Consider the following 21641-nt stretch of genomic DNA (forward strand, 5'->3'; position numbering starts at 1 on the left):
CTGAGGGTGCTGGGGGTGCAATCCCTTTTATGACAAGCCGAATTCTTGTGGCAAATAAGCAGCGTTCCAAGAACAGCGCATTGTGAGGGGGGGGATGGGCAGAATGATCCAGGTTGGCAAAGGTCTCAAAAGAGGGTGGATCTGCAAGCACATCCCCAGCCACTCCAGCTTGGGTCTGCGCTAGTTCAGCCAAGCAGACGGCACGGATGCCTGGCGCCTTCGTGGTCTCCATGCAGCTCCGATATCACTTCTGCGCCGCAGCCGACGCCGTGAGCTCCGCATCGCGCTTCCCCAGGTACCGGTCCCAGTAGTCCACGCCCACGGCCCTCGGCTTGCCGTAGAAAAGGTGCTGCACTCCGCTTGGAAGGCCCCCCATGCCCGTGACGAGGACCAGGATGATCCCCAGGGGCAGCATGCCCTCAGCCCATGGCGCCAGCATCGGGCAGTTGCCCGAAGGGTGTTCCCACGGGTCCGCTCGGCGACAGGTTTGTCTTGCCAGGCAAGCACCCAAGGAGTTGGAGCGCCCGGTTGGACTAGATGATGAGCTCGATAATCCTCTCCAGAGCCTCCTGCGGCTCGTATCGGGGGGCCTGTGGGAGAGACGGGTTTGGGCATGGGTGATGCTCACAGTGGTAGTACCCTCTGCAAGGCGATGGTACCGCGAAGGTCCCTTCCTCACCAAAGAATGACGTGTGCCAGCATACAACACGTTCTGCTGTGTGCCCCGCAAGCCTGTTGAGCTCATCCAAAATCGTGACACACTCACGCAATCACTGGAATCTTCTCATCAGATCGCAACATGGCAGGTGGGTGCTTGGAGTCTTCTGGATCGCCTGCTATGTTTTCATATACCTCGGGCGACCTACGGCATGTGCCAAACCATATTTTCACGACTGATCCATTCTTAGAACAATCACACGAAAGCTCCTGATTATGGCAGGCGGAAAGGTCGTGGTCGTAAACAGCAAAGCTGAGTGGGACCAGGTGCTCAACGAGGCCAAGAACTCCGGCAAGGCGGTGAGCATTCGAAAGGGAGTGAATCGGCGGTAATACTCTTTGGGTGATGTGGCTGGGTCTTGGCTGTCGTTCAGGCCCTCATCAAGGGAAGGTGGAGGCCTCGTCTGGGCCCATGAGCTACCTGCGCGTCCCAGGTTTCCCCTCTGCCCCCCCACACCCCCCCCCTGGCCTCTCTCCTCCAGGTCATCGTCGACTTCTTCGCCACATGGTGCGGGCCCTGCCGCCTCATCTCCCCCTACTTCCAGGAGCTGTCCTCCAACTATGACGACGTCGTCTTCGTGAAGCTGGACGTGGACCAGGTGGAAGAGGTTGCCCAAGCCCTGGGCATCACCGCCATGCCGACCTTCCAGGTCTTCCAGTCCGGGGAGAAGGTGGACGAGTTGATCGGCGCGTCCAAGGACAAGCTGAAGAGCCTGGTGGAAAAGTACAGCAAGGTGGGAGTGGCTGCCTGAGTGCCCCGCTGCAGAGGTCCACATCCAGGACCATGCCGTACCATTTTCTCTCGAGACAAAGCACCCCGCTCGGCCTTCACATGGTGTGACTGTGGCCTCGTCGCATCCTGGCATGCGTCTTGACGTCTTGTACAGAGCCTAGAATGAATGGGTACCCATTTGCTTCATCAGGGAGGGCAGAGGCTCACAACGAGAGGATGCAGAGAGCAGAGAATGGGAGAATACTGGTTCCTGGGAAGCAAGCACTGTGCTCTGGGGATCTAGACACCGAACGAAGGTCGCAGACACGGGCATGACTCCCCTTGCAGGAGCAAAACAGTCCCTTTCTGATCAGTGTGGCAGCCCTGGCCAACAGAGGGTCTTTCATTAACATGCACTAATCGTGCTTCTTTCCCTGGCAATGGAGGTGGGTGGCATGCAACAAGGTGGATAGAGCACGAGGGAGGGCAGCCCGCTCTCAATCTGAGATGATGATTAGATTTGTGAGGATGCAATGGCAAGCCCTCCGTTCTTACACTCCGGTCATGCTGCGCCTCAGGGATGATCGTTGCCAGGTTCAAAGAGTATGAGATTGGCTGGGTGAATGCATTGGATTAGGAAGGCTTTTAGCGGTGAAAGATCGGCCCTAGGGCGCAGCTCATGACGGGCCCGGCCTTCCATTCCCGGGTGGATAATGAAAAAGAGCGAGGATTTCGTTCTACAAGTCTGTTCCGCATGCGACAGTGGGAGCAGCCCTTGTCTTAGGGACCATTTGGCGCCCTCAACGGCCGGTTTATCCGACAGCGAGGCTGTCAATTGAACCACGGCTTGGCAGCTGGCCCACGTGCGGTGCGGATGCCACGCCGGCACGATGCGGAGATGCCCTTGCACAAGACAGAATCGCACAATGCACTCACATAAGCCCCCACCCTGAAATTGGCCCACCCTTAGCCCTCCAATTTTCGTCACTGAATCCGTGATAAGGGTGGCATCTCGAGGACACGTCGCTTCGCCAGCAACGCCACAGGGCGCCAAGAATGCTCGCCCGGGCATCTCCGGGGGGTGTATGCTCGCGCTTGTCCTCCTGATGGCGGTTGCCCCAATTCAGGCATCCAGATCCATACCCTCAGTCACCGTTATTAGCAGCAAGTCTCACTGGGGCGCGTCGCTCGCTGCTGCCAGGGAACACAACATGACGGTGCGTGCTGGGCTTGAGACTGCACGGAGCCCGCTGTGAGGTTCCGGAACTGGGTGGGCCGAGGTGACGCCCCCCGCCGGCCCTACCACATTGCTCTGCCAGACTCGATCGACACCACTCGCTCTCGCCCCGCACCGCCAGGTTATTGTGGAGTTCCGCGCCCCGTGGTGCGGCCCCTGCAGGGGCATTGACTCTTTCATCGGACAGCTGTCCGCCAAGTACAGCGATGTCCTCTTCGTGACAGTGGACGTGGAAGATGTGGAGGCTCTGCAGAGGGAGTACGACATCCAGGCCACGCCCACCTTCGTCGCCCTGCAGGGGACCACCGAGAAGGAGCGTACCTTTGGGGCCGTCAGACCCAAGATCGAGGCCATGGCCAAGAGATACAGCAAGTACTGATGAACGTGGGCTCCCGGCACCCCCCTCTGGAGAAGTGCACACCCAGGAGGCACTCCCCCTGGTCTGGACAAGTGCACACCCAGGAAGCACTCCCCCTGGTCTGGACAAGTGCAGGCTCGGTATCTGTCCCCCTTTATCCCCAAATTTACCTGCTGCTGCCTGCCACTCTGAATTTCTGGAACCACCTGGACTGCGTTGCAGTGCGATCACCACCTTCACTTGCCACAGCTGCCGGATTGGACTCAGGCAATGGGTCTGGTGGTGCAATTCCCGCCCGCTGGACACGCGTCTTCTGTACTGCCAGGCAAGCAGACACATGTCCTCCGCCCTTCCGTCCCGTGTAATACCACACTGTGACCCTGCTCCGGCGTCAAGCAATGCCACGAGGAGCTCTCGCTCCATGCAAGTGCTCCAGCCGCGACCCGTGGCACATCAGTTCGCAGTTGCATCCGCGTGATGTTCCACGCTGCCCGCCAGTCCCAGCGTGTGTGCGCTCTCAATATCCATGGCCCCCTGCCACGCCAGCCCCAGCCGTCGCCGACCCAATAAGCCAGCACATCGGCACCGCCCCTGGCATGTGGCTCACCCGATCCAGGTACAGTCCACCAGGGGGCAAGGGTGCTGGTTGCCCTTCCAGTAGGCGGCTTGGTGCAGCCTCGCCGACAATCCAGGCCATCCCGTCTGGGGAGAAGGTGGACAAGCTCATCGGCACGTCCAGGGAGAAGGTCGCGAGCGTGGTGGTAAGGTACAGTAAGGCTGGAGTTCCCATTTGAGTGCCCCAAGTCGAAAATCCATGGCCAGGACCCTTACGTGGTGTCCCCGCCCTGGACTGGGCGTTCACGCCGCTACATGGTTGATGTTTGAATGCGACGCATCCTGACATGCGTCTTGACGTTGTGTACAGAGGCTACAACGTCCAGGTACTCACTCGAATCCACAGTGAGATGGAGGTCTCCGATGACAGCAAGCGGAGTGCAGAGAAGGGGAGAGCATGATGGGCCCCTGGGAAACGGTGATCTTATCTACAGATAAATTATCGTGGAGGACAGCAGAATGGCTGGGCATGGCACCACCCTGGAAAAGCAGTTGAGAATTGTCGTGACAATTTGACGAGGCTGGCCACGCGGGAGCTCTTGTAAAGCACTTTCCAGCCTTGGACGACAGACTGTCTCACACCCAGGAACCAGTCAGTCGTGCGACAAGGGTGAGACGGTGCACGAAAGAGGGCGGAGCGTTCTCAAACTCACCAAGACAAACCTTCTTGCGTGGAAGCATAGGTTACCCTCGTCGTTTTTACATTACTGTCATGCTGACATGCCTGCGGGGTCCACCGGTGCTGCTCCACCTCACAATTGGTTCATGTAGGTGCCAACAATGTTTGCGGGGGTTACAGGCTGTGAGGGACCGACGAGCGCGCAATCCTGCAAAATGGTCCGATCTAGGAACAAATTGGGGGTTGTGGAACTGTAAGAGAACTGGTATCATCAGGCGGACCTCGCAGCTTGATGCCTGGCGACAGCAGCGTGAAACTGAGGCATGTTTTGGCGCCTTCGATGTCCGGAGGGAGGCTATCCGATGGATCACTGCTCGCCAGCTGGTCGGCGGTCCGGATCGACCGGAGCAGAATTCTCGCGGCAGGACAGAGTAGGGGGGTTCGGCCTCAGTCATACATTTTGGCTCGTACGCACTCGCCAGCGAGGGAACTCGCCCATACTGACCCTCCAATTCTCTTCGTAGAGTACGTATCAGCGATGGTAACTCAGGGACATGTCGCTTCGCCTGCCCTGCCACAGGGCTTCAATAGTGCCCGCCAGTGTATTTCCGGGGTGTGCATGCTCGCAGTTGTCCTCCTGTTGGCGGTCGCCCCAGTTCAGGCATTCAGAACCCTGAACACAGTCGTCCCCGTCAACAACAAGGCCCAGTGGGACTTCGTGCTGGCTGACTCCATGGCCAAAAACCAGACGGTGCGTGCGGGGCTGGAGCCTGCTGTTGAGGTTCCGGTAATGGTGTGGCGGAGGCAATACCCGGCCGACCCTGCCACCTTGCTCTGACGGACTCGATAGACACCACTCGCGCACGCTCCCCACCGCCAGGTCATCGCGGAGTTTGGGGCCGTGTGGTGCGGCCCCTGCACAGCCCTCCGCTCCTGGGTCCAACAGATGTCCGACAAGTACAACGACCTGAACTTCGTGACAGTGGACGTGGACAACGCCAAGGAGGTGGCCAAGCAGTACGACATCATCGCGATGCCCACATTCATCGTCCTGCAGGACACCAGCGAGAAGGAACGTGCTCTCGGGGCCATCAAGTCGAGGCTCGAGGCCATGTTTCACAAGTACAGCAAGTACTGATGGGTGCGGGAGTGAGGTATCCCCCCCGGCTGGGGGGAGTGCCGGCCTCGCGGTCCTCCCCCTGATCCTCAAGACTCACCTGCTATTGCCTTGCGAGTTCTCCATTGAGAGGCCCTGGCAGCGCCTGCACCGCGACCCCCACCTCCATCTTCAGCTGCAGTGCAATCCCGGCGAGGGGCGGGCCCAGCCCGGTCCATGCCGGAATGACCCTGACCTCGCCAATGGCGACATGCACTCTGGCACACGATTCCCCGCCTTCCTGCCTGTGCAACCTTTTTCATGTAACAACACACCGGGGCACCACTCTGGACGCGCCACATCAAGGCCTGGCTGTCCCTGTTCCAGGCGAGTGCTGTGGCCACGAAATGCGGCACCATGGCACCGGCCCGCGACCTGGCGGCATCCCTCGCTGCATGCACCGTGCCCAGCATGCCCGCGCTCACGCCTCTCCCGCCCCCTCGCCGCGCCAGCCCCAGACGCCGCCGACCCAGTGGTCCAGCACCTGGGGGCTCCCATACCAGACGCGGCGCTGGGCCGGCCGCGGCCCCCCTGCAACGTCGGACTGGGCCCCCACGGCGCCCGCCCCCACCGCGCCCAGGTCTGAGACCCCCGTCCCCGCCGCTGCCGTTGCCGCGGCCGCCCCAGCCGCCGCCGCCGCCTCGCGCGCGCCCAGCGGCGAGTGGTACACCCCGTCCAGAGTCAACTGGCGCGCGCCCTCCAGGTGCGCGCTCTGCACCGGCACCACGCCGTCGCCCCAGACGGCGCCGCCCCCGCCGCAGACCTGGGCGTAGGCCAGGCCCAGCAGGCGCGCGCGCGCGCCGCCCGGGCCAGCGAGCGGCGCGCCGCACGCGTAGCGTCCGGCCACCGTGGTGTAGGCGACGCCAGGCTCGTGGGCGCCAGGGTAGGCCTCCTCCACGGCGCGCAGGATACCCCGGGTCTGGTCAAAGGTGCCGTCCGGGGGCGGGGCCTGGGGCGAGCCCAGGCTCACATACGCGTCCACGCGATGCGCTGCGGGCGGGCGCGCGCCCAAGTACACGCGCCCCAGCCAGCCGCCGGCGGAGTGCGCCAGCAGGGTGAGCGGCGCCTCGCCGCCCAGCGCGCGCAGCGCCGCCTCCGCTGCGTGGCTCACGCGGTCCAGGTACCAGTCCACCGTGGGGCGGGGGTGGAGCGTGCCCTTCCAGTAAGCGGCCTGGCGCAGCCCCGCCGCGTTACGGGCCCTGTGGTGTCCGTGGTGGGGGTGGGTGGGGTGGTGGGTGGGGTGGCGTGACAAGCAGGGGGATGGCTTGGTCTTGGCCGAGTGCACAGGCCCCAGGGGAAGGACCTGGAATGAGGAAGACCCAGGCAAGTAATGACCGTTGAAAGCTCCATTGGCTCCATGCACGTGGCCCGACACAGGTCACACATTCGCTGCAGTACATTCCTTTCCCTCCCTCCTCCCCCCTCCCCCCCCCCTCCCTGCTCACCAGTCCAGGCGGGACATGGGTGCCACTTCCACATGCAAGTTCCTTTGCCGCAGGAGGTGCACGAGGGCCCCGTAGTCCGCCGAATTGTTGCCCAGGCCAGGCAGGATAATCACCCCCCTGCTGGGCTGCGCATCCCCTGATCCCAGCACAGCGCAGCGCCGGGGGAAGCCCCTACGTCGTGGTGCGCCGATACGGACAGTCTCTCGGGGAATCCAGCGCAGTGACGTCGTAGAGGCGACGCTGTGGCGGCGGCATGACGCACCTCGAACTCCTGGTTGTGAGGTGGTGCTACGACCTCCGTGGCCCTCATGAGCGCTGGCTGCGACCAGCATGTTTGCATGAGCAAGGGTAATGCACGCGAGACAACATGGAAACTGAATGTTCAGCGCATCACTGTGTGCCTGGCCGCATGTATCGCGTGACAGACTGTGATTTTCTGCGGCCATGATGGGCCGTCATCGATCACCAGATCTGTTGACCCCTCGAGTGTGAACTCGTGTGCATGAGCATACTGTTTCATCACCGACCATGGAGCCATGACCCAAAGCATGCTCAAATTTTTAAAGAGAGGGGCTCCGGCCTTGAGCATTTGATGCAGCACCTGTTCATGCCTAGCCTGGTCGAATGCTCCCATCTGGGCTGCGCCCTGGCATTCACTGACTTGGCAGTCCCTTGATGCAACCATCACACGCTGCCAAAGATTCTTCCCAATCTAAGTCACCGCCTGGCACGAGACATTGACAAGTAAGGTTCTCAGGTCCAGAATCCAGCAGGCGCGCAGTCTCAGCATGCGCAGAGGCTGGCGTCTCCAGCAAAGAGAGGTTGCACCACTCTGGAGACGGTCAGAAAAGCCGTTTTTGGGGGGGGGGACGGGGGGCGACGTCGCGCACAGGGCAAGGTTTATGGGTCGAAACATGTCCGCCCAGGAGAGGTGATGCCATGGCATACCGACAAACAGGCACGAAAAGGATTGGTGGGGTTGTTGAAGCCCTATGCACCCGTGGGAGATCAGGGGGGAGTCACATATAGAATCACTTTGGGGGGAAAGGCGCGTGGGACAAACCCTGGTTTTCCTAGTAGTGATGCTGGAAAAGGGGATCGTTTGCAGACCCCCAGACTCGTTGAGGTTAGAGGATCACAGAGGCATGGCTCTGTAAAGAGCGCGAGTGGAGATGCTGACCACGCCTCGAGCACTTTCTGATACGACTGCGATCATATAGGGGGGGTGGGGGAGGGGTGGGGGAGTTGGAGCAGTGGTGGATGAAGGGTGGGAGGAGGACTGGACAGGTAGGGCATTGATGCAGACAAGCCTCCCCTGGGCACAGTGAGAGACAGTGCACACCCTGGGTTAACGTGAGACGACAATGACTGTTCACAGGAAACCCAACGCAACAGGCTCCGAGATCACACAGGATCGACTGCTTTGCGCATTGCAGCAGGAACATTCCATCTCATTACTCAACCTCAGCCCCTTCCATCTCCCCGCCTCACCCAGAGCATCACTGGGCAGGGTGAGTGGCACGAGCCCCTTGAATGCCTTGAGGGGGGCCTGCCCGGTGGTCAACATGACCTTCAGGCTGTCCTGCAGCTGCAGCCCCGCCGCGTCAGCGCCTGCAGGAACAGAGGGGAGGGAAGGCATGGGCCGTCTGACGCTCGTTCAGCATGGGTCCCACTCAGAAATGAGCGTGGTTCTACTCCCCAGCACCGTCCTCTTGATTCCACGGTCCTACGCTGCCCACAACCCCACACCTGTCACGATGCTGATGGTCTCGTCTTCGAGGTCCTTGCCGGCGACGTGCAGCTGACTCAGCAGGGTGAGCCAGGTCAGCACCGAGGTCACACCGACCTCTGTCCCGGCATCTCTGCGCCAGGAGCAGGAATTTTAATAAAGGTGGAGGTGCCATAATTCCAGACAAGATCCCATACCAGCAGACTCTCTGAACATGTTGATTGGATCAGACCAGCTCAGCCGCCAACAATGCCACCCAAGACCAACACCACCCACCCCCTCAGACACACCTGAGGTTGACCCAGCCGCTCCCCGACTGCCCCGGCAGCACATAGTGCTTGAACACCCCCAGGGTGTGTGCCTGGGAGCAGAGTTGCACCGCCAGGTGGGCCTGGTCCGTCCTGGAGGCCGAGAGGATGAGCAGCCGGTAGGTGGTCTGGGTGAGGCGAGGGGAAGTGGCCGAGAGGGAGGTCAACAGGGTAGCTTGGCAAGCAGATGGGCTTTTGACAAGGGCACCCAGCTGTGAGAAGGGGACACCTTCCTGGTGGACGTCTCACATGACCATCAAGGCGACGAAGGTTACCCTCTTGTGTATGAATGAGACCCCTGGGCCAGCCACATGCACTTCAACCGCATGAGTCTGACGGATCCATCTCTCACCGCGTCTGCGCTCAGACCCGAGTCCTGGATGCGAGTGAGCAAGTGGATGGTGGCCTCCAGGTCCAGCCGCCCGATGCAGCCCTCCAGCTCCCGGTTGGCCTCCTCGATGGAGGCAAAGGGGCCGGGGTTCAGGCCTGGCACGGTCCCCAGGGGAAGGAAGGGGGAGGGGGGGGACTGCGCCGCGGACGGCAGCTGCAGCGGTCCGCCCAGGGCGGACCCAGCGGGGCTCAGGGCAGGCGAGAACAGCGGTCCGGGGGCAGGGGAGACCCCCGGCGCGACCTCGGCCAGGCCGGGGCCGGTAGGGGACAGCGCGCCGGGCAGGCGCCCAGCGCCCACGCCGGCGCCACCCACGCCCCCGGCGCCGCCCGCCGACATCAGGGTCATGAGAGCTGCCAGGGTGCCGGGGTCCACGTTCAGCCTGGCCTCCTGCATCTGGCCCAGCACCTCCACCATGACGTTGTACTGCCCCGCAGTCAGGGCCGTGCTCAGCAGGTGGTTGTAGGCCGGCTCCGCGCTCGCCAACTACATCGTGAGTGGTGGGTGTGTAGTGGATGCCCAGGCTGCAGAGGATGTCAGGGACTGCACCTGCCGGGCCAGCACACATGCACACCAACCGCCTTCTAACCACTGTGAGCAGGGGCCGCCCACACTGAGCACCCCACGCAAATGAACCACTCCTGGTGGGCATGAGGGGCGGGGCGGCGAGGCGCCCCCCGCCATGCATGCCGAGCGTGGTGGGCGGATTGGTTGCCAGGTGAGCGTTTTGTGTTGGGCGTGAGGGGTAGAAGGGCATGAGCATTTCGAATCCAGTGCCGGGAGTGGGAGTTTGGGGTGGGGCCTCGGCACCCTCACCAGCTGGAATCACGCTCTCCCCCGCTATGCATTGCAGTCTCAGTCAGCAAGGATGCATGCATGACCCCTGGGGAGCCGTCCCAGCCCTCCACCTCAACCCGGCCACCACCACCACTCTCGAACCTGAGCGGCGGATGCCGCGGCGCACAGCGACTGCGCCGGCTCCCAGGCTCCCAGCAGGCTGCAGGCCGAGATGAGGGAGGTGAACACATCCGCATCCAGCTGTACGCCCTGGGACAGGAGCGAGTGCGCCAGGAAGGCGGCCTTGCCCACCTGACGGGAGAGAGGGAAGGGGGTTGGGGTGAGGGCCTGCTCAGCGTGAGTTCGGGGGGGTGGGGGGGGGGGGGGGGGCGACTAGATGGTGAATATGGTTTGGGGGCATCGACACACCCTATCCCTGACGGCCTGCATCATCACACCAATTCAAGTGTGCGAGGACATCCTAAGACACCATGCTCTTTTTGTTCTTGGACCATGCCCTACCCCCACCATCCATCCTCTCCCGGATTGGAACCGGCGCGCACCTCCCCCAGCTGCAGCATGGACTGCAGGATGGTGAGGGCCCCCGCGGCGTCGGGCGTCTGGCCCTGGGCCAGCATGAGGTCGTGCACCGCCAGCACCTGCTGCGGGTTCCCCGTGGCCGCCAGCACCCTGACCAGGGCCAGAAAGGTGTCGGCGTCGCGCTGCGCCGCGCGCGGGCCCTGCATCTCGCGGAACACCTGCAGCGCGCCGGCCGCCAGCGCGGGACGCTGCGCCGGCGGCGCGGCCTCCGCAGCGCGCGCCAGGGCCGCCAGGCACGCGTTGAAGAGGGGGGTGCCGGGGGCGAGGCCGCCCTCCAGGCCCCCCGCCAGCGCCGCGCGCATGGCCTCCAGCGCGTCAGCCCAGGCGCCACTGGCGCCACAGGCGGTGAGCATGGCGTGCATCAGCGCGGGGGAGGGGGCCTGCCCCGACCCCAGCAGGTCGAAGAAGAAGGAGCGCACCTTGTGGTACTGCCCAGACTTCATATACCCGGAGATCAGTGTGTTCACTGCGAGGAGTGATGGGAGCCGGGGGGAGCCCGCGGGGGGGTGGGTGGGGTGGTGGGGGGAGATGGAAAAGGTCTGGTAGGGTGGGGACCATTGGGGCGAGGGCATGTGGTTCGACAGCGCGCTCTTCCCAGGTGGGACCCCTCACGCATGACAGGGCAACCGGGCACCTGCGCGCTTTCCATCAACAGCAATACGTGCACTGCACCCTCCCCCCCCAAGAAAGAACACCCCAGACAGTGTCGACAATCAAGTATGACTCACGGGCCGTGGTAGGGCCTGGGTGGGTGCCGTGCTTGGGAGTCCCCACGCTGCCCAGCCAGGGTGTGCCCAGCGGCGACTGCGGCTCCTCACAGTGGCCCAGCTGCAAGGGGGGGTGCATTGAGGATGAGGGGCAAGGGAGTCAGAGGGGGAGCAGAGGGTAAAAGCTTCCACTGCTGTTGTGGGCCATGTCATAGTATCCCTCCATCAAGACTGGGCACCAAACCTGGCTCATACACGTCCAGGACCACAAAACAATGCGCACCCCTCTGCCATCCACTTCCCCTCCCCTCCATCGCCCCCTTCCTTCCCCCTCCAACCCCACACCCCTCCTTTCCACCTTGACGAGCGCGGCGACAAAGGTGTTCATGCAGGCACCCTTCACGTCGCGGTCGGCGACCTCCAGCCAGCGCCCCACCTCCTGCAGCGTCCCCGCCGCCCCCGCCTCGGCCGCGGCGGCGATGAGGCAGTTGAAGGTGGTGATGTTGGGCCGCACCCCGCGCGACCCCATTTCCTTGAACACCTCCAGCGCGCGGTCCAGCTCGCCCGCGTTGGTGCAGGCCTTGAGCGCGGTGTTGAAGCTGACCGCGTCGGGGGCCAGCGTGGGCCCGCCCTCCCACATCGCGCGCAGCAGGTGCACCGCGCGCTGCCACTGGGGCGGGCGCGCACGCGCGTAGGCCGCCAGCAGCGCGTTGCAGCAGACGCGGTTGGGTGTCACGCGCGCGGCGTGGCCGAAGGCGAAGGTGGGGCCGGGTGGCGACCCCGCGCGCGCCGGCGACCCCAGCGCGGACAGGCCGCCCATGGACGGCAGGCCGGACGACGCGCCGTCCTCCGCCCCCGGACCGCCGCCCGCGACGGTGGCGGCCGTGGGCGTGTCGGCGCGCGACCCCGGCGCGGGCCCGGGCACGAAGCTGGTCATGGCGCGGCGAAGGTGCGCGCTGGCCTGCACATCGTGCACGCCGCTGAGCGCGCGGCGCGGCGCATGCGGCGCGGACAACGAAACGCTGCGCTCGATGCGTGGGCCGGCGCCGGGCGCGGCGAAGGCCGAGGCCGACGCAGAGGCCGCGCGCAGCGGCGCGTCGCTGCCCGTGCGCCGGATGCCCGCGGCCAGGCTGGCGGCGGTGATGAAGGGGCTGGCGGCGACGCCCGCGCGCGCCGCGCCGGGCCCAGCCCCCGGCACACCCAGCGTCGCACGCTCGACGTCGCCCAGGCTCAGGGAGCTGCGCAGGCGGGAGGCCAGCTCCTCCCCGTCGGCCAGCAGCCGGTCCGCCGTCCCGTCGGACGGCTCCCCCCCCGGCACGCCCTCCCCCGCGGGCGCGCCGGCATCCCGCACCTCCCCCCCGCCCGGCGAGGACGCGCCGGGCGGGGGCAGGACGCGGAGGAGGTCGAAGACGGACGAAGGCGACACCTCCCCCGCCTTGCCCTCCTCCTTGCCGTCCTTCCTGGGCGCCACCACCCCCACCTCGGCGTCCTTGGCCACACAGCACATCTGCAGGAAGAGGGCCTCCGCCAGCTGCCACTGCCCGCCGCGCTCCAGCGCGTTGATCAGGCTGCAGCAGGTGACGACATCGGCGGGCACCCCCGCGTCGCGCATGTGGTTGAACACCTGCAGCGCGGCATGCCACTGCTTGCCCTTGGCCAGCGAGGAGATGGTGGCCGAGTAGGTGATGGCGTCGCGCGGCAGGCCCAGCCGCTCCATGCTCTCAAATACCTCCAGCGCCTTTGTGTGGGGGGGTGGGGGGGTGAGTAGGGGAGAGGCTTGTGATAGGCATGGATCTTCTAAGCCAACATGAGGGTGGGGACAGGAGCAGGAGTTCTGGATATGCCGGAGTTGAGACAGGCGGCGAGGTTTCCTGCGCTGGGATGAAACCCGGCTGGATGGACAGCGACCTGTCCCGGGTAAACACACCCCTCCACCTCATGTCACCACCGTGCTCACCTTCTGCCAGCGCCCGCCCTTGTCGCACGCGCTGATGGCCGAGTTGGTGAGGGCGGTGTCCGGGATCAGGCCCAGGTCCTCCACCGTCTCGTACACCTCCAGCGCCTTGCGCCAGGCCCCCTCCTTGCTCAGCTTGCTGACCATCTTAGTGAGGCCTGGTAAGACGGGGGGGGTACGAGGTTGTGCAGGGGGCAGGCTGTCGTAGGAGGACAGGTTGTGGAAGACTTCGTGCGACACAGCGGGACTTGGGGCGCAGGCCAGACCCCAAAATCCACGGGCAACCGCCCTGTCCACGCACCTGGCAGACGGGGCTTAAAAGAGGCGCGCAGCAGGACGGAGCGGACCTCGCCCGTCCCCTCCCTCGCGTCGATGAGGGCCTGGGACAGCTGGCGCATGTCCACCGCCGTCAGGGGTCTGCGAGGAGGGGGGAGGTCCGGTGAGGCTGCAAAGAACCCCGTCACATGGGACCCCGGCAGGGCATGCACGGCATGCACCCAAATCCATCCCCGGCACACCCACCTCTGTCCCATGTGACGCTTAAAGTCGGCCTGCCTGGTGTCAAAGTGGGGCGGCAGGTAGTCGGCATGCATGCCGGGTTGGCCGGGCATGGGCCAGCCATACGCGTCTCCCATGGAGCCTCGCGACCGGGTCGCACTTCCGCCGGATGCAGGCAAAGGACCTGTCGCTCAAATTGTCACAGAAAAAAGGTGTGGCGGGGCCTAGGCTGGGAGGTTGTTGGATGCGGGCATGGGTGGGAATGACGGGTCGGCAGTCGCGACTCGCTCCCCTGGCACTCGAAATGCCAGTTGCGACAGGCAAGACCGCTTCCAGGGGAACCCCAGCAATGCAACGCACAGATTGGTATCATCATTACAAAGGCACAGCCCACGCTGCGCGGCGGTTTACACGCATACCTTGATGAATCGCGGGGGAAGATACCCCGAGCGTCCTGGTTTGAAGCCGGAGGACCGTTACATCCCCTCCATACAGGTCCAGCTCAATACAGTGAGGCTCACAGACACGACTATAGTCACCAGGGTGAGTAGATGCGACAAGGGAGCTGGGAATGGTGAGTCGGGTAGGATGCGCGCAGGCCCAAGTGCCATTGCTCCTGTGCGTTCGCTAGGCCCGGGTCGAAGCGGAGCGGCCCAGATTTTTCAATTTTCCAACGAGGCATTCGTCCTGCTGGACTCCCAAGCGTACCGAGTGTCCAATGGTCCAAAAATACTCCAACAGAGATGGACAGCAAAACAGTTTTTCCGGCCACAATTTTCAGTTTACTTCTTACTCGAATAGCTTCTCCAAGGCAACTGCTCTATACATTACAAGCTTTCCTGCATCCTCACGGTCACCAATCACAGGGTTCCCAGCACTCGCGTGCCGTCCTTGTCAATGACCTTGACAATGAAGGCGGAAGGTGATACTACCAGCCGCGCCTTCACCTCATCCACTCCTGCAGGGTATTGTGGAGAATGATTTAACCTCACAGGTGCCCAATTTCGAGAAACTGCCTGGCACTTGAAACATGCAGGTCCTCCAACTGCAAAAATGCCGCAGTCCGTGCACAAAAGACTCACCCTTGCGCATCAGCTCAAAGGCCTCCTCTTGTGTGAGGTCGGGGCGCCAGAGCCGATCGAAAAGAGAGAGAACAAAGTAGGAGCCTGGGCATAAGGGTGGTACGGGGATCAGTCTGATGTGGCTGCTGAATGATTCCGTGCGCTCCCCACGCCAGGATTGGATGCGGTGTGGTGCCACAGACAGCGCACTGGTTGGAGAAGCGCAGGGTGACTCGATGCGACAGGCCTACATCTGGAATCGAACTCACCGTAGCCTGAACCACAGACATTTGTCTGGTGCAGCGTCGCCAGGTAATCGAGCCAGTACAGGGCTGGCCCTGTCGATGCATCAAAGCCCGCAAGGAGCAAGTTGGTCTGGTATGGGGACTATAGAGAGGAGGAAAGGACGGTGTTGAGAGACTGTGGTTCCTCCGGAGACTTGGTCATGCATCAGGCACCATGGCTCCCAGGGGCATGCACCATGGCTCCTGGTAGCCCCTGATGGACTCCATGGTGTCTGCAAAGGGTCCTGGTGAGACAGCATGCTCCTGTGCTCCAGCAACTCCCGCACACGGGTGGGATCCGCACGCCTCCTGGGTGACCCACCTTGCGCAGCGCCGTGGCCAGCTCCCCTCTCGTGAAGTTCGCCACCGCCTTGGTGCTGAGAGGGATGCCATTCCTGAGGGCATACAGGCGCACGTTGGCGATCACGAACTCGCTGAAGTTGACACGGTCACCCGCCTCGCCACTGATCGCGAACAGCTTGTGGGAGTCTATCGGGACCAGCTTGTCCTCATCCGACTTCATGGTCACTATACTTTGCGCCGCATTTGTATCGCTGCACACCATCACAAAGTCCTTGCCGCGGAGTCCTGAGAAAGGGGGTGGGAGGGGTGCCAGGTAAGGTCACTACCGAAATGAGACACCCTTGCGGCAGCTCCCGAGGAATCCGGGAGGGGATGAAGCAGTCTGTATACCTCTTTTTACTTGATATAGAATCTGATCACACCTGCAAGGAAGTCCATGATGGCGATCTGCCACCCGTGCACAAGCCCCTAGGAATCCCAGGCTCAGATTCTGATCACTTGATCCTCGCAGCCACTGCGTAATTTGAATCTGTCAATCCTCCAGGACGAGCTCAAGGTGTTGAGCGCATGTGTGCGCGGCGGGTGGGGAAGGTGCATGACGGGATCGGGAGGGCCCTTGGAGAACTCCGACTTTCTTCTCCCGACATGTCGGACCCAGCTGGAATGCAGGTGCACCTCCCGACAACATATCAGGCGGAAGGATGGTCAACCTCCCAGCATTCAGTGCAACAACGTACGAGCACCGCCGTGTAGGGCAGTTGATCAAGGTCAAGCACCCCGTTTCGTCACTAGCCCAGCCACCAGTTACTCGCTTCAGCCTGCCTCTCCAGCCCCTTCCGTCGCGCACCATGGAGACCCCACGGCGGGTGCCTCGTGGTCCTTTCATCATGCCGGATGGCACATCCCTGGCCGCCTTCATGCGCGCCGAGGAGCCTGTGACCCGGCCCAAGCGCAGCAAGCCGCAGGCCCCCTCCCGCGAATGGGTGTCCGACTGGCTCACCACCTCCGGCTCCCAGCCCCCCTCCATCCCCGAGCTGGACGCGCTGCAGAGGATTGGTCAGAGACGGCAGCGGCGCTGGCTGAACAACCGCCTGCTCCTGGCCCTGGCGGGGCGGCTGACCGCGGCCGACATCGAGGGCCTTTTCAAGCCGGTGCCCTTTGGCGCGCCGCGCCCACCCACGGTCTGGGAGACGCTGGCGGAGGAGCGGTACGGGGCGTTGCGCGAGTCCCTGCGCAGCCTGGACCCCGACACCCAGGCGGACCTGCTAGCGTCGCTGGCAGAGGCAGGCGCCGCCCGCGACGACGGCGAGGCCGGCGAGCCCCGGCTCAGCGTGCAGGGCGCGGGCCAGCGCGCCTGGTGCAGGGTCGCGCGGCGCGGCAGGGCTGCGCTGCGCCAGCCCGTGGCGGCCGCCGTGGTGGCCGACATGGAGGACAGCATCGGTGGCTTCCTGGCCCAGCCCGGCGCCGGGGACGAGCTTGTGTTTGAGGGGCTGGATAGCTTCGGGCGCCTCCTCTGTCACAGCCTGGCGGAGTTCCACGGTCTCAGCTCCACGAGCCGGGCGGACGGGCTGGGGGCCAAGGCGGTGGTGCTACGGCGCGAGGGCCGCGGAGACCACCCCGCCCCCTCCTGCACAGCCCTCCTGCTGATGATGCAGGGGGGGCCGGGAGGCTCGGGGACCCCTGACAGCCAGGGTTTCGCGGCAAATGCAGAAGCAGGACGCTCCTTGGTGTACAGGCCTGCCGTCCTGGCGGCATGAGCCGCCTGGATTGAGCTTCCACATGTGCCATACTGTACCCAAGTCATGGGCCCCTCCTGTACACCGTCCTGGGAAGCCAGGCTGCGCCGTCGCAATTTTTGGTGGAACGTCAAACAACCCTTCATACAATCCCTTATGTAAACACAATCAGTACTGTGGACAGGTTCTCAGGTGATTCATCACCAGATGTGACATTCTTTGAGGGGCCCCAAGATCGCCTTGAGCAAGGCGCGATGGAGTCTTCCGTACTCGATGCAGGCCGTACCCTCTACATCATTGCTGAGTTCTGACACTTTTATTCCTCTTGAAAATGCACACAATGGCACCCTGATTCAGGCATCGGCCTGCTCGGTCGTGGCGTCGACATGGCCTCCGTGTTTACGGGCCTGAGCTCGCTCCGGAAGAAGGAAGAGAGGCCGAGGGAGGAGACGGAGGCGTCCAAAGCCCTCAACCAATACCTGGCCCAGAAGTACGGAGCTGGAAGTAATGGGGCGGCTGAGAAGCCGCGCAAGAAGAAGAAGAAGAAGGCTGCCCCATCGGCCAGCGCCGTCCGTGTTGTGGACCTGGATGTCACGGGTTATCATGACCTGACGGGAGAAGGGGCTGCCCCGGGCCCTATGAGGCCGACCTATGACAGCGACGAACCGGCGGAGGAGGCCATCGACGAGGAGGGTGAGCTTGGAGGGTAAGGCTTGCCTTGATACACCTGCAGCGTCATCTGGTTGTTAAGGATCTTGCACAGACCGACCGTCGCGCTCCTACCGAGTCCAGCATCCACCTTCGCCCTCCCCATCTGAACAGAGGGTCCTGTGATTGCAAATCCCGAGGAAGCCGCTCGCCTGCAGAGGATTGCAGAACAGGAGCGTAACTTCTACGAGCAAGCTGGGGATGGCAGTGGCTGGCAAGCCATCAATGCTACGGCGGGCGGCGCCGCTGCAGACAGTTCTCCCCCAAGGAGACGACCTGCAAGGCACGACAGCCCTGACGCCTCACCTCCAAGGAGTAGAGTAGCGAGGCATGACAGCCCAGACGCTTCTCCTCCGAGGAGAGCAGCAGGGAGGCACGACAGCCCAGACGCCTCGCCTCCAAGGAGAAGAGCAGCGAGGCATGATAGCCCAGACGCTTCTCCTCCGAGGAGAGCAGCAGCAAGGCACGACAGCCCAGACGCATCGCCTCCAAGGAGAAGAGTAGCGAGGCATGACAGCCCAGACGCTTCTCCTCCGAGGAGAGCAGCAGGGAGGCACGACAGCCCAGACGCCTCGCCTCCAAGGAGAAGAGCAGTGAGGCATGACAGCCCAGACGCTTCTCCTCCGAGGAGAGCACCGGCCAGGCACGACAGCCCAGACGCCTCACCTCCAAGGAGAAGAGTAGCGAGGCATGACAGCCCAGACGCTTCTCCTCCGAGGAGAGCAGCAGCAAGGCGCGACAGCCTAGACGCCTCACCTCCAAGGAGGACGGGCCTGGAGAGCCGTGGGGATCCTTCTTTGCCCATGCTGCCTGGCCGGGAGAGTTCCCGCCTGCAGCAACGCCCTCGACAACCTGGCGCTTCTGGGCCCCATCAGGAGGAGCCGGGTGCACACAAGATGTCAGATGGCACTCGGGCTGGCATGGTGTCAGGTGTGTACTGGGCTGCGCGTGAGGGTTGGGACTTCGACCTGGGAGTTTGTACCTTGATTCCAGATGCACAGGCCCACCGGGATCACCCCACTTTATACTTGGGTACCGTGTCTGGACTCCTGACTGCGACGCATGGCACTTGGGATCCCACAACCGCGTCCAACGCCACCCTTTCCAACCGCTGGGCTCAGGGCGTGACGTGGCGCACGAGATGGCGCTGAAGCGGGAGGCGGAGGCGCGGCGTTTCGCGGCCATGGGCGAGGATGCCAGCGGGCGCGGCGCGCAGACCGTGTACCGCGACGCCACGGGGACACGGGTGACGCGGGAGGAGTTCGTGGAGGGACAGCAGAAGGCGCGGAGGAAGGCGGAGTACGAGGAGGAGGGCAGCCTGGCCTGGGGCGGCGGCCTGAAGCAGCGGCAGGAGGCGGAGGAGCGGGCGCAGGCGATGCGCGAGGAGGCCTCCAAGCCCTTTGCCAGGTGAGGGCCTGGTGGTGTGGTATTGTGTGCTTGTGGGGAGGAAAGGGGGGGGGGCGGGAGGAGAGTGGTACTGGCACGCTGCGCCAGGGTGCGTGGAGGCGGTGCAGGAGGTGTGCGGCTGCGCAGCGGGACGGCGCTGGCTCACAGCAGGCCAGCCTCATCGCACCGGAGAACGACTGCCTGAGGCGCAACCGCGCCGGCGTTTCCCAGTCGTCACGCACCACCCCTTGCCGCCCACTGTCAGGTCCCGCGACGACGCCGAGCTGGACGGCGCGGCGCGCGCCGCGTTGCGGTGGGGGGACCCCATGGCGCACCTGGTCAAGCGCGGCGCCGCCGACCTGGAGGCCCTTGCCCCCGCCCTGGACGCGGCGCTGCAGGGCTCCGGCTTCCTGGTGCCCCCAGGAGGTGCCGCCCCACTCCTGGCTGCGCCGCGGCCTGGGCCCGCCGCCCTACCGGTACGGCATCCGGCCCGGGCGGCACTGGGACGGCGTGGACCGCTCCAACGGCTTCGAGGTGGACATGTTCAAGCGCAGGAACGAGCTGAAGCGACGCGGGCAGGAGGCCTTCCAGTGGGCCCAGGAGGATATGTGAGGGCGGTGCTGCTGGGAGGGTGGGGGCCCCGAGGCCTCTCACTCCCCTGCAAAGATGGATACCCTGGCGGGCCTGCACGCCCGCGCGCGTCTCGACAGCCCTGCTGCATGCGCCCTTGCGACCCTCTGTGACTTTGCCGGGCCCAGCCTCGGGATGTCTGATGTATTCCTCTGGACCGCAAGCCGTGCAAGGAGGGGCATTGTTACACCGGCTCTGGCCGCTCGTCGGCCGAAACAGCTCACGTACCGGCGCGCGCGCGAATACCGCGTGCACCCTGTTGGCCAGTACAGTGATGACCAGAGTCCCTGCCCTCTCGACCACCCAATGCGTGTAATCCATGTGACGTCATGTCCAAGAAGCGCAAGGGCAGGGCCCGTGCCCGGCGGCGGGATCGAGAGCCGAGTGGGGATGTCGCCGAGGAGTTGCTGGCCCTGCAGGCAATATACGGGGAGGACCTGGTGCCCCATGCCGACAGCATGGGGTTCTCCCTGGTCATAGTACCCCATCCGGGACAGGCGGCAGTGAACACCGTGTCCCTGCGCCTCATCGTCAGGCGAGTCTCGGGACCCTCGCCGCATGGGGTTTTGGGCGAGGTCGGCACTGAATGCACGGGCGCCGCTTCTTGCTTGCGCACCGCACCTGCCTCCTTCCCCTTCCTCGCTCCATGCCCAGCTGACCGTTGGCCCCCATTACACACTCCCAGCTACCCCACTGCCTACCCCGATGGAGCCGTGGAGCTCAGGCTCAAGGACGCCCAGGGCCTAGAGCCGCACCACCTCCAGGCCCTCACCAAGACGCTGCTCTCCCTGGCTCGCGAGCGTGCCTCTGAGGGGGCCATCGCGGGGTTCGACCTCATCCAGGCGGCGCAGGAGATGCTGCAGGGCCTGAGCAAATCCGGGGTGGGCACCGGGGAAGGGCTGGACTCTGAGTCCGGGCGGGGCCCCTCGCCAGGCCCTGCGCCACCCGTGCAGGAGCCGGGCTTGGCCGCGGCCTCGGAGCCGGCAGCGTCCTCCCCGCAGCACCCCTTCGAGCTGTTCGACTGGGCGGACGGCGACCTCTTCTCCACCTCGCTCTTCGACGGGCTCTGGGAGGGAGCGGCCGCAGCCCAGGTCCCCCTGCACCCACCGGCGCCCAGCCCCCCGCGCCCCGGGCGCGAAGCCCAGAGCCCTCAAGTGCGACCGTGTGCCTTGGGTGCAGCCCTTACTTGTGTCGTCTGTCTGCTTGAATCTTGGGTCGGCATGGCGCGGGAACCGAAGGTTGGGATGTGTAGGTGAACGGTTGGCACGTCTGCGATGGACAGCCTCTGCGCCAGACCCTGCCACAGCCCTTACACCCAGCCAGCTTCACTCATAACTGCGCTCTGACGCCAGTCTCCTGCATACAACTCCTAGGTGGCCGCTGCTGAGCCCCGGCCGGCTGCGAAGGAGCCTGGGGAGGGTGCACCAGAGGCGGGCGGTCCGCTGCCGTCGCAGCAGCTAGCGACGGAGAAGCAGGACCAGCGGCCACCGGCGCCGTCGTCCAGCCGTGCAGGCTCGCCCTCACAGCCCCAACACCACCGAAAGGCGAGCAGGGCCTCGGAGCCGTCCTCCTCCTCGGCCACGGAACGCTCGCGCGGTGGCAGCATGCTGGCGGCGATGCGGTCCGGCATCTCGGCCCTGGGCAGGGCCATGCTCCCCCGCCAGCTGCGCCACCTCATCGACGGTGGGGCCGGGAGGAAAGGAGGGGGGGGGG

The 21641-nt window shown here is 64.2% G+C and overlaps 8 protein-coding genes across 8 annotated transcripts in view; 5 read left to right on the top strand and 3 right to left on the bottom strand.

Moving 5' to 3' along the window:
• Window positions 1–933: 933 nt before the first annotated feature.
• F751_2346 (Thioredoxin H-type) lies at window positions 934–1469 on the top strand (the record flags this gene model as incomplete). Its single annotated transcript, XM_011399214.1, has 2 exons — window positions 934–1017; window positions 1200–1469. The coding sequence occupies 2 exons, from the start codon at window positions 934–936 to the stop codon at window positions 1467–1469; spliced, it is 354 nt and encodes a 117-aa protein (XP_011397516.1).
• A 1171-nt stretch (window positions 1470–2640) lies between these two features.
• Window positions 2641–3045, top strand: F751_2347 (Thioredoxin H-type; the record flags this gene model as incomplete). Its single annotated transcript, XM_011399215.1, has 2 exons — window positions 2641–2646; window positions 2788–3045. The coding sequence occupies 2 exons, from the start codon at window positions 2641–2643 to the stop codon at window positions 3043–3045; spliced, it is 264 nt and encodes an 87-aa protein (XP_011397517.1).
• Window positions 3046–4550: 1505 nt separating this feature from the next.
• On the top strand, window positions 4551–5396 carry F751_2348 (Thioredoxin H2; the record flags this gene model as incomplete). The annotated part of the gene is made up of 2 exons (XM_011399216.1): window positions 4551–5009; window positions 5139–5396. The coding sequence occupies 2 exons, from the start codon at window positions 4551–4553 to the stop codon at window positions 5394–5396; spliced, it is 717 nt and encodes a 238-aa protein (XP_011397518.1).
• Window positions 5397–5835: 439 nt separating this feature from the next.
• On the bottom strand, window positions 5836–6876 carry F751_2349 (hypothetical protein; the record flags this gene model as incomplete). The annotated part of the gene is made up of 3 exons (XM_011399217.1): window positions 5836–5898; window positions 6262–6613; window positions 6860–6876. The coding sequence occupies 3 exons, from the start codon at window positions 6874–6876 to the stop codon at window positions 5836–5838; spliced, it is 432 nt and encodes a 143-aa protein (XP_011397519.1).
• A 1118-nt stretch (window positions 6877–7994) lies between these two features.
• On the bottom strand, window positions 7995–13957 carry F751_2350 (Pentatricopeptide repeat-containing protein, mitochondrial; the record flags this gene model as incomplete). Its single annotated transcript, XM_011399218.1, has 14 exons — window positions 7995–8065; window positions 8351–8470; window positions 8609–8721; window positions 8879–9024; window positions 9249–9440; window positions 9660–9770; window positions 10224–10373; window positions 10625–10751; window positions 10899–11127; window positions 11390–11489; window positions 11883–13106; window positions 13326–13480; window positions 13624–13739; window positions 13845–13957. The coding sequence occupies 14 exons, from the start codon at window positions 13955–13957 to the stop codon at window positions 7995–7997; spliced, it is 2967 nt and encodes a 988-aa protein (XP_011397520.1).
• A 723-nt stretch (window positions 13958–14680) lies between these two features.
• Window positions 14681–15906, bottom strand: F751_2351 (Proteasome subunit beta type-2; the record flags this gene model as incomplete). Its single annotated transcript, XM_011399219.1, has 5 exons — window positions 14681–14778; window positions 14903–14986; window positions 15151–15268; window positions 15488–15753; window positions 15891–15906. The coding sequence occupies 5 exons, from the start codon at window positions 15904–15906 to the stop codon at window positions 14681–14683; spliced, it is 582 nt and encodes a 193-aa protein (XP_011397521.1).
• Window positions 15907–16316: 410 nt separating this feature from the next.
• On the top strand, window positions 16317–17225 carry F751_2352 (hypothetical protein; the record flags this gene model as incomplete). Its single annotated transcript, XM_011399220.1, has 2 exons — window positions 16317–16738; window positions 16904–17225. The coding sequence occupies 2 exons, from the start codon at window positions 16317–16319 to the stop codon at window positions 17223–17225; spliced, it is 744 nt and encodes a 247-aa protein (XP_011397522.1).
• A 365-nt stretch (window positions 17226–17590) lies between these two features.
• The window catches only part of F751_2353 (putative serine/threonine-protein kinase GCN2), a gene marked incomplete at both ends in the record, with an annotated part of 11314 nt that continues 7263 nt past the window's right edge, over window positions 17591–21641 (top strand). The window contains 5 exons of the mRNA XM_011399221.1: window positions 17591–17897; window positions 19034–19319; window positions 19564–19611; window positions 20614–21019; window positions 21473–21611. Of these exons, the coding sequence (XP_011397523.1) occupies window positions 17591–17897; window positions 19034–19319; window positions 19564–19611; window positions 20614–21019; window positions 21473–21611 (1186 nt within the window). The remainder of the gene's footprint in view (window positions 17898–19033; window positions 19320–19563; window positions 19612–20613; window positions 21020–21472; window positions 21612–21641) is intronic.

This window comes from Auxenochlorella protothecoides (assembly GCF_000733215.1).
Source record: "Auxenochlorella protothecoides strain 0710 unplaced genomic scaffold scaffold22, whole genome shotgun sequence".
Classification (NCBI taxonomy): Eukaryota; Viridiplantae; Chlorophyta; class Trebouxiophyceae; order Chlorellales; family Chlorellaceae; genus Auxenochlorella; species Auxenochlorella protothecoides.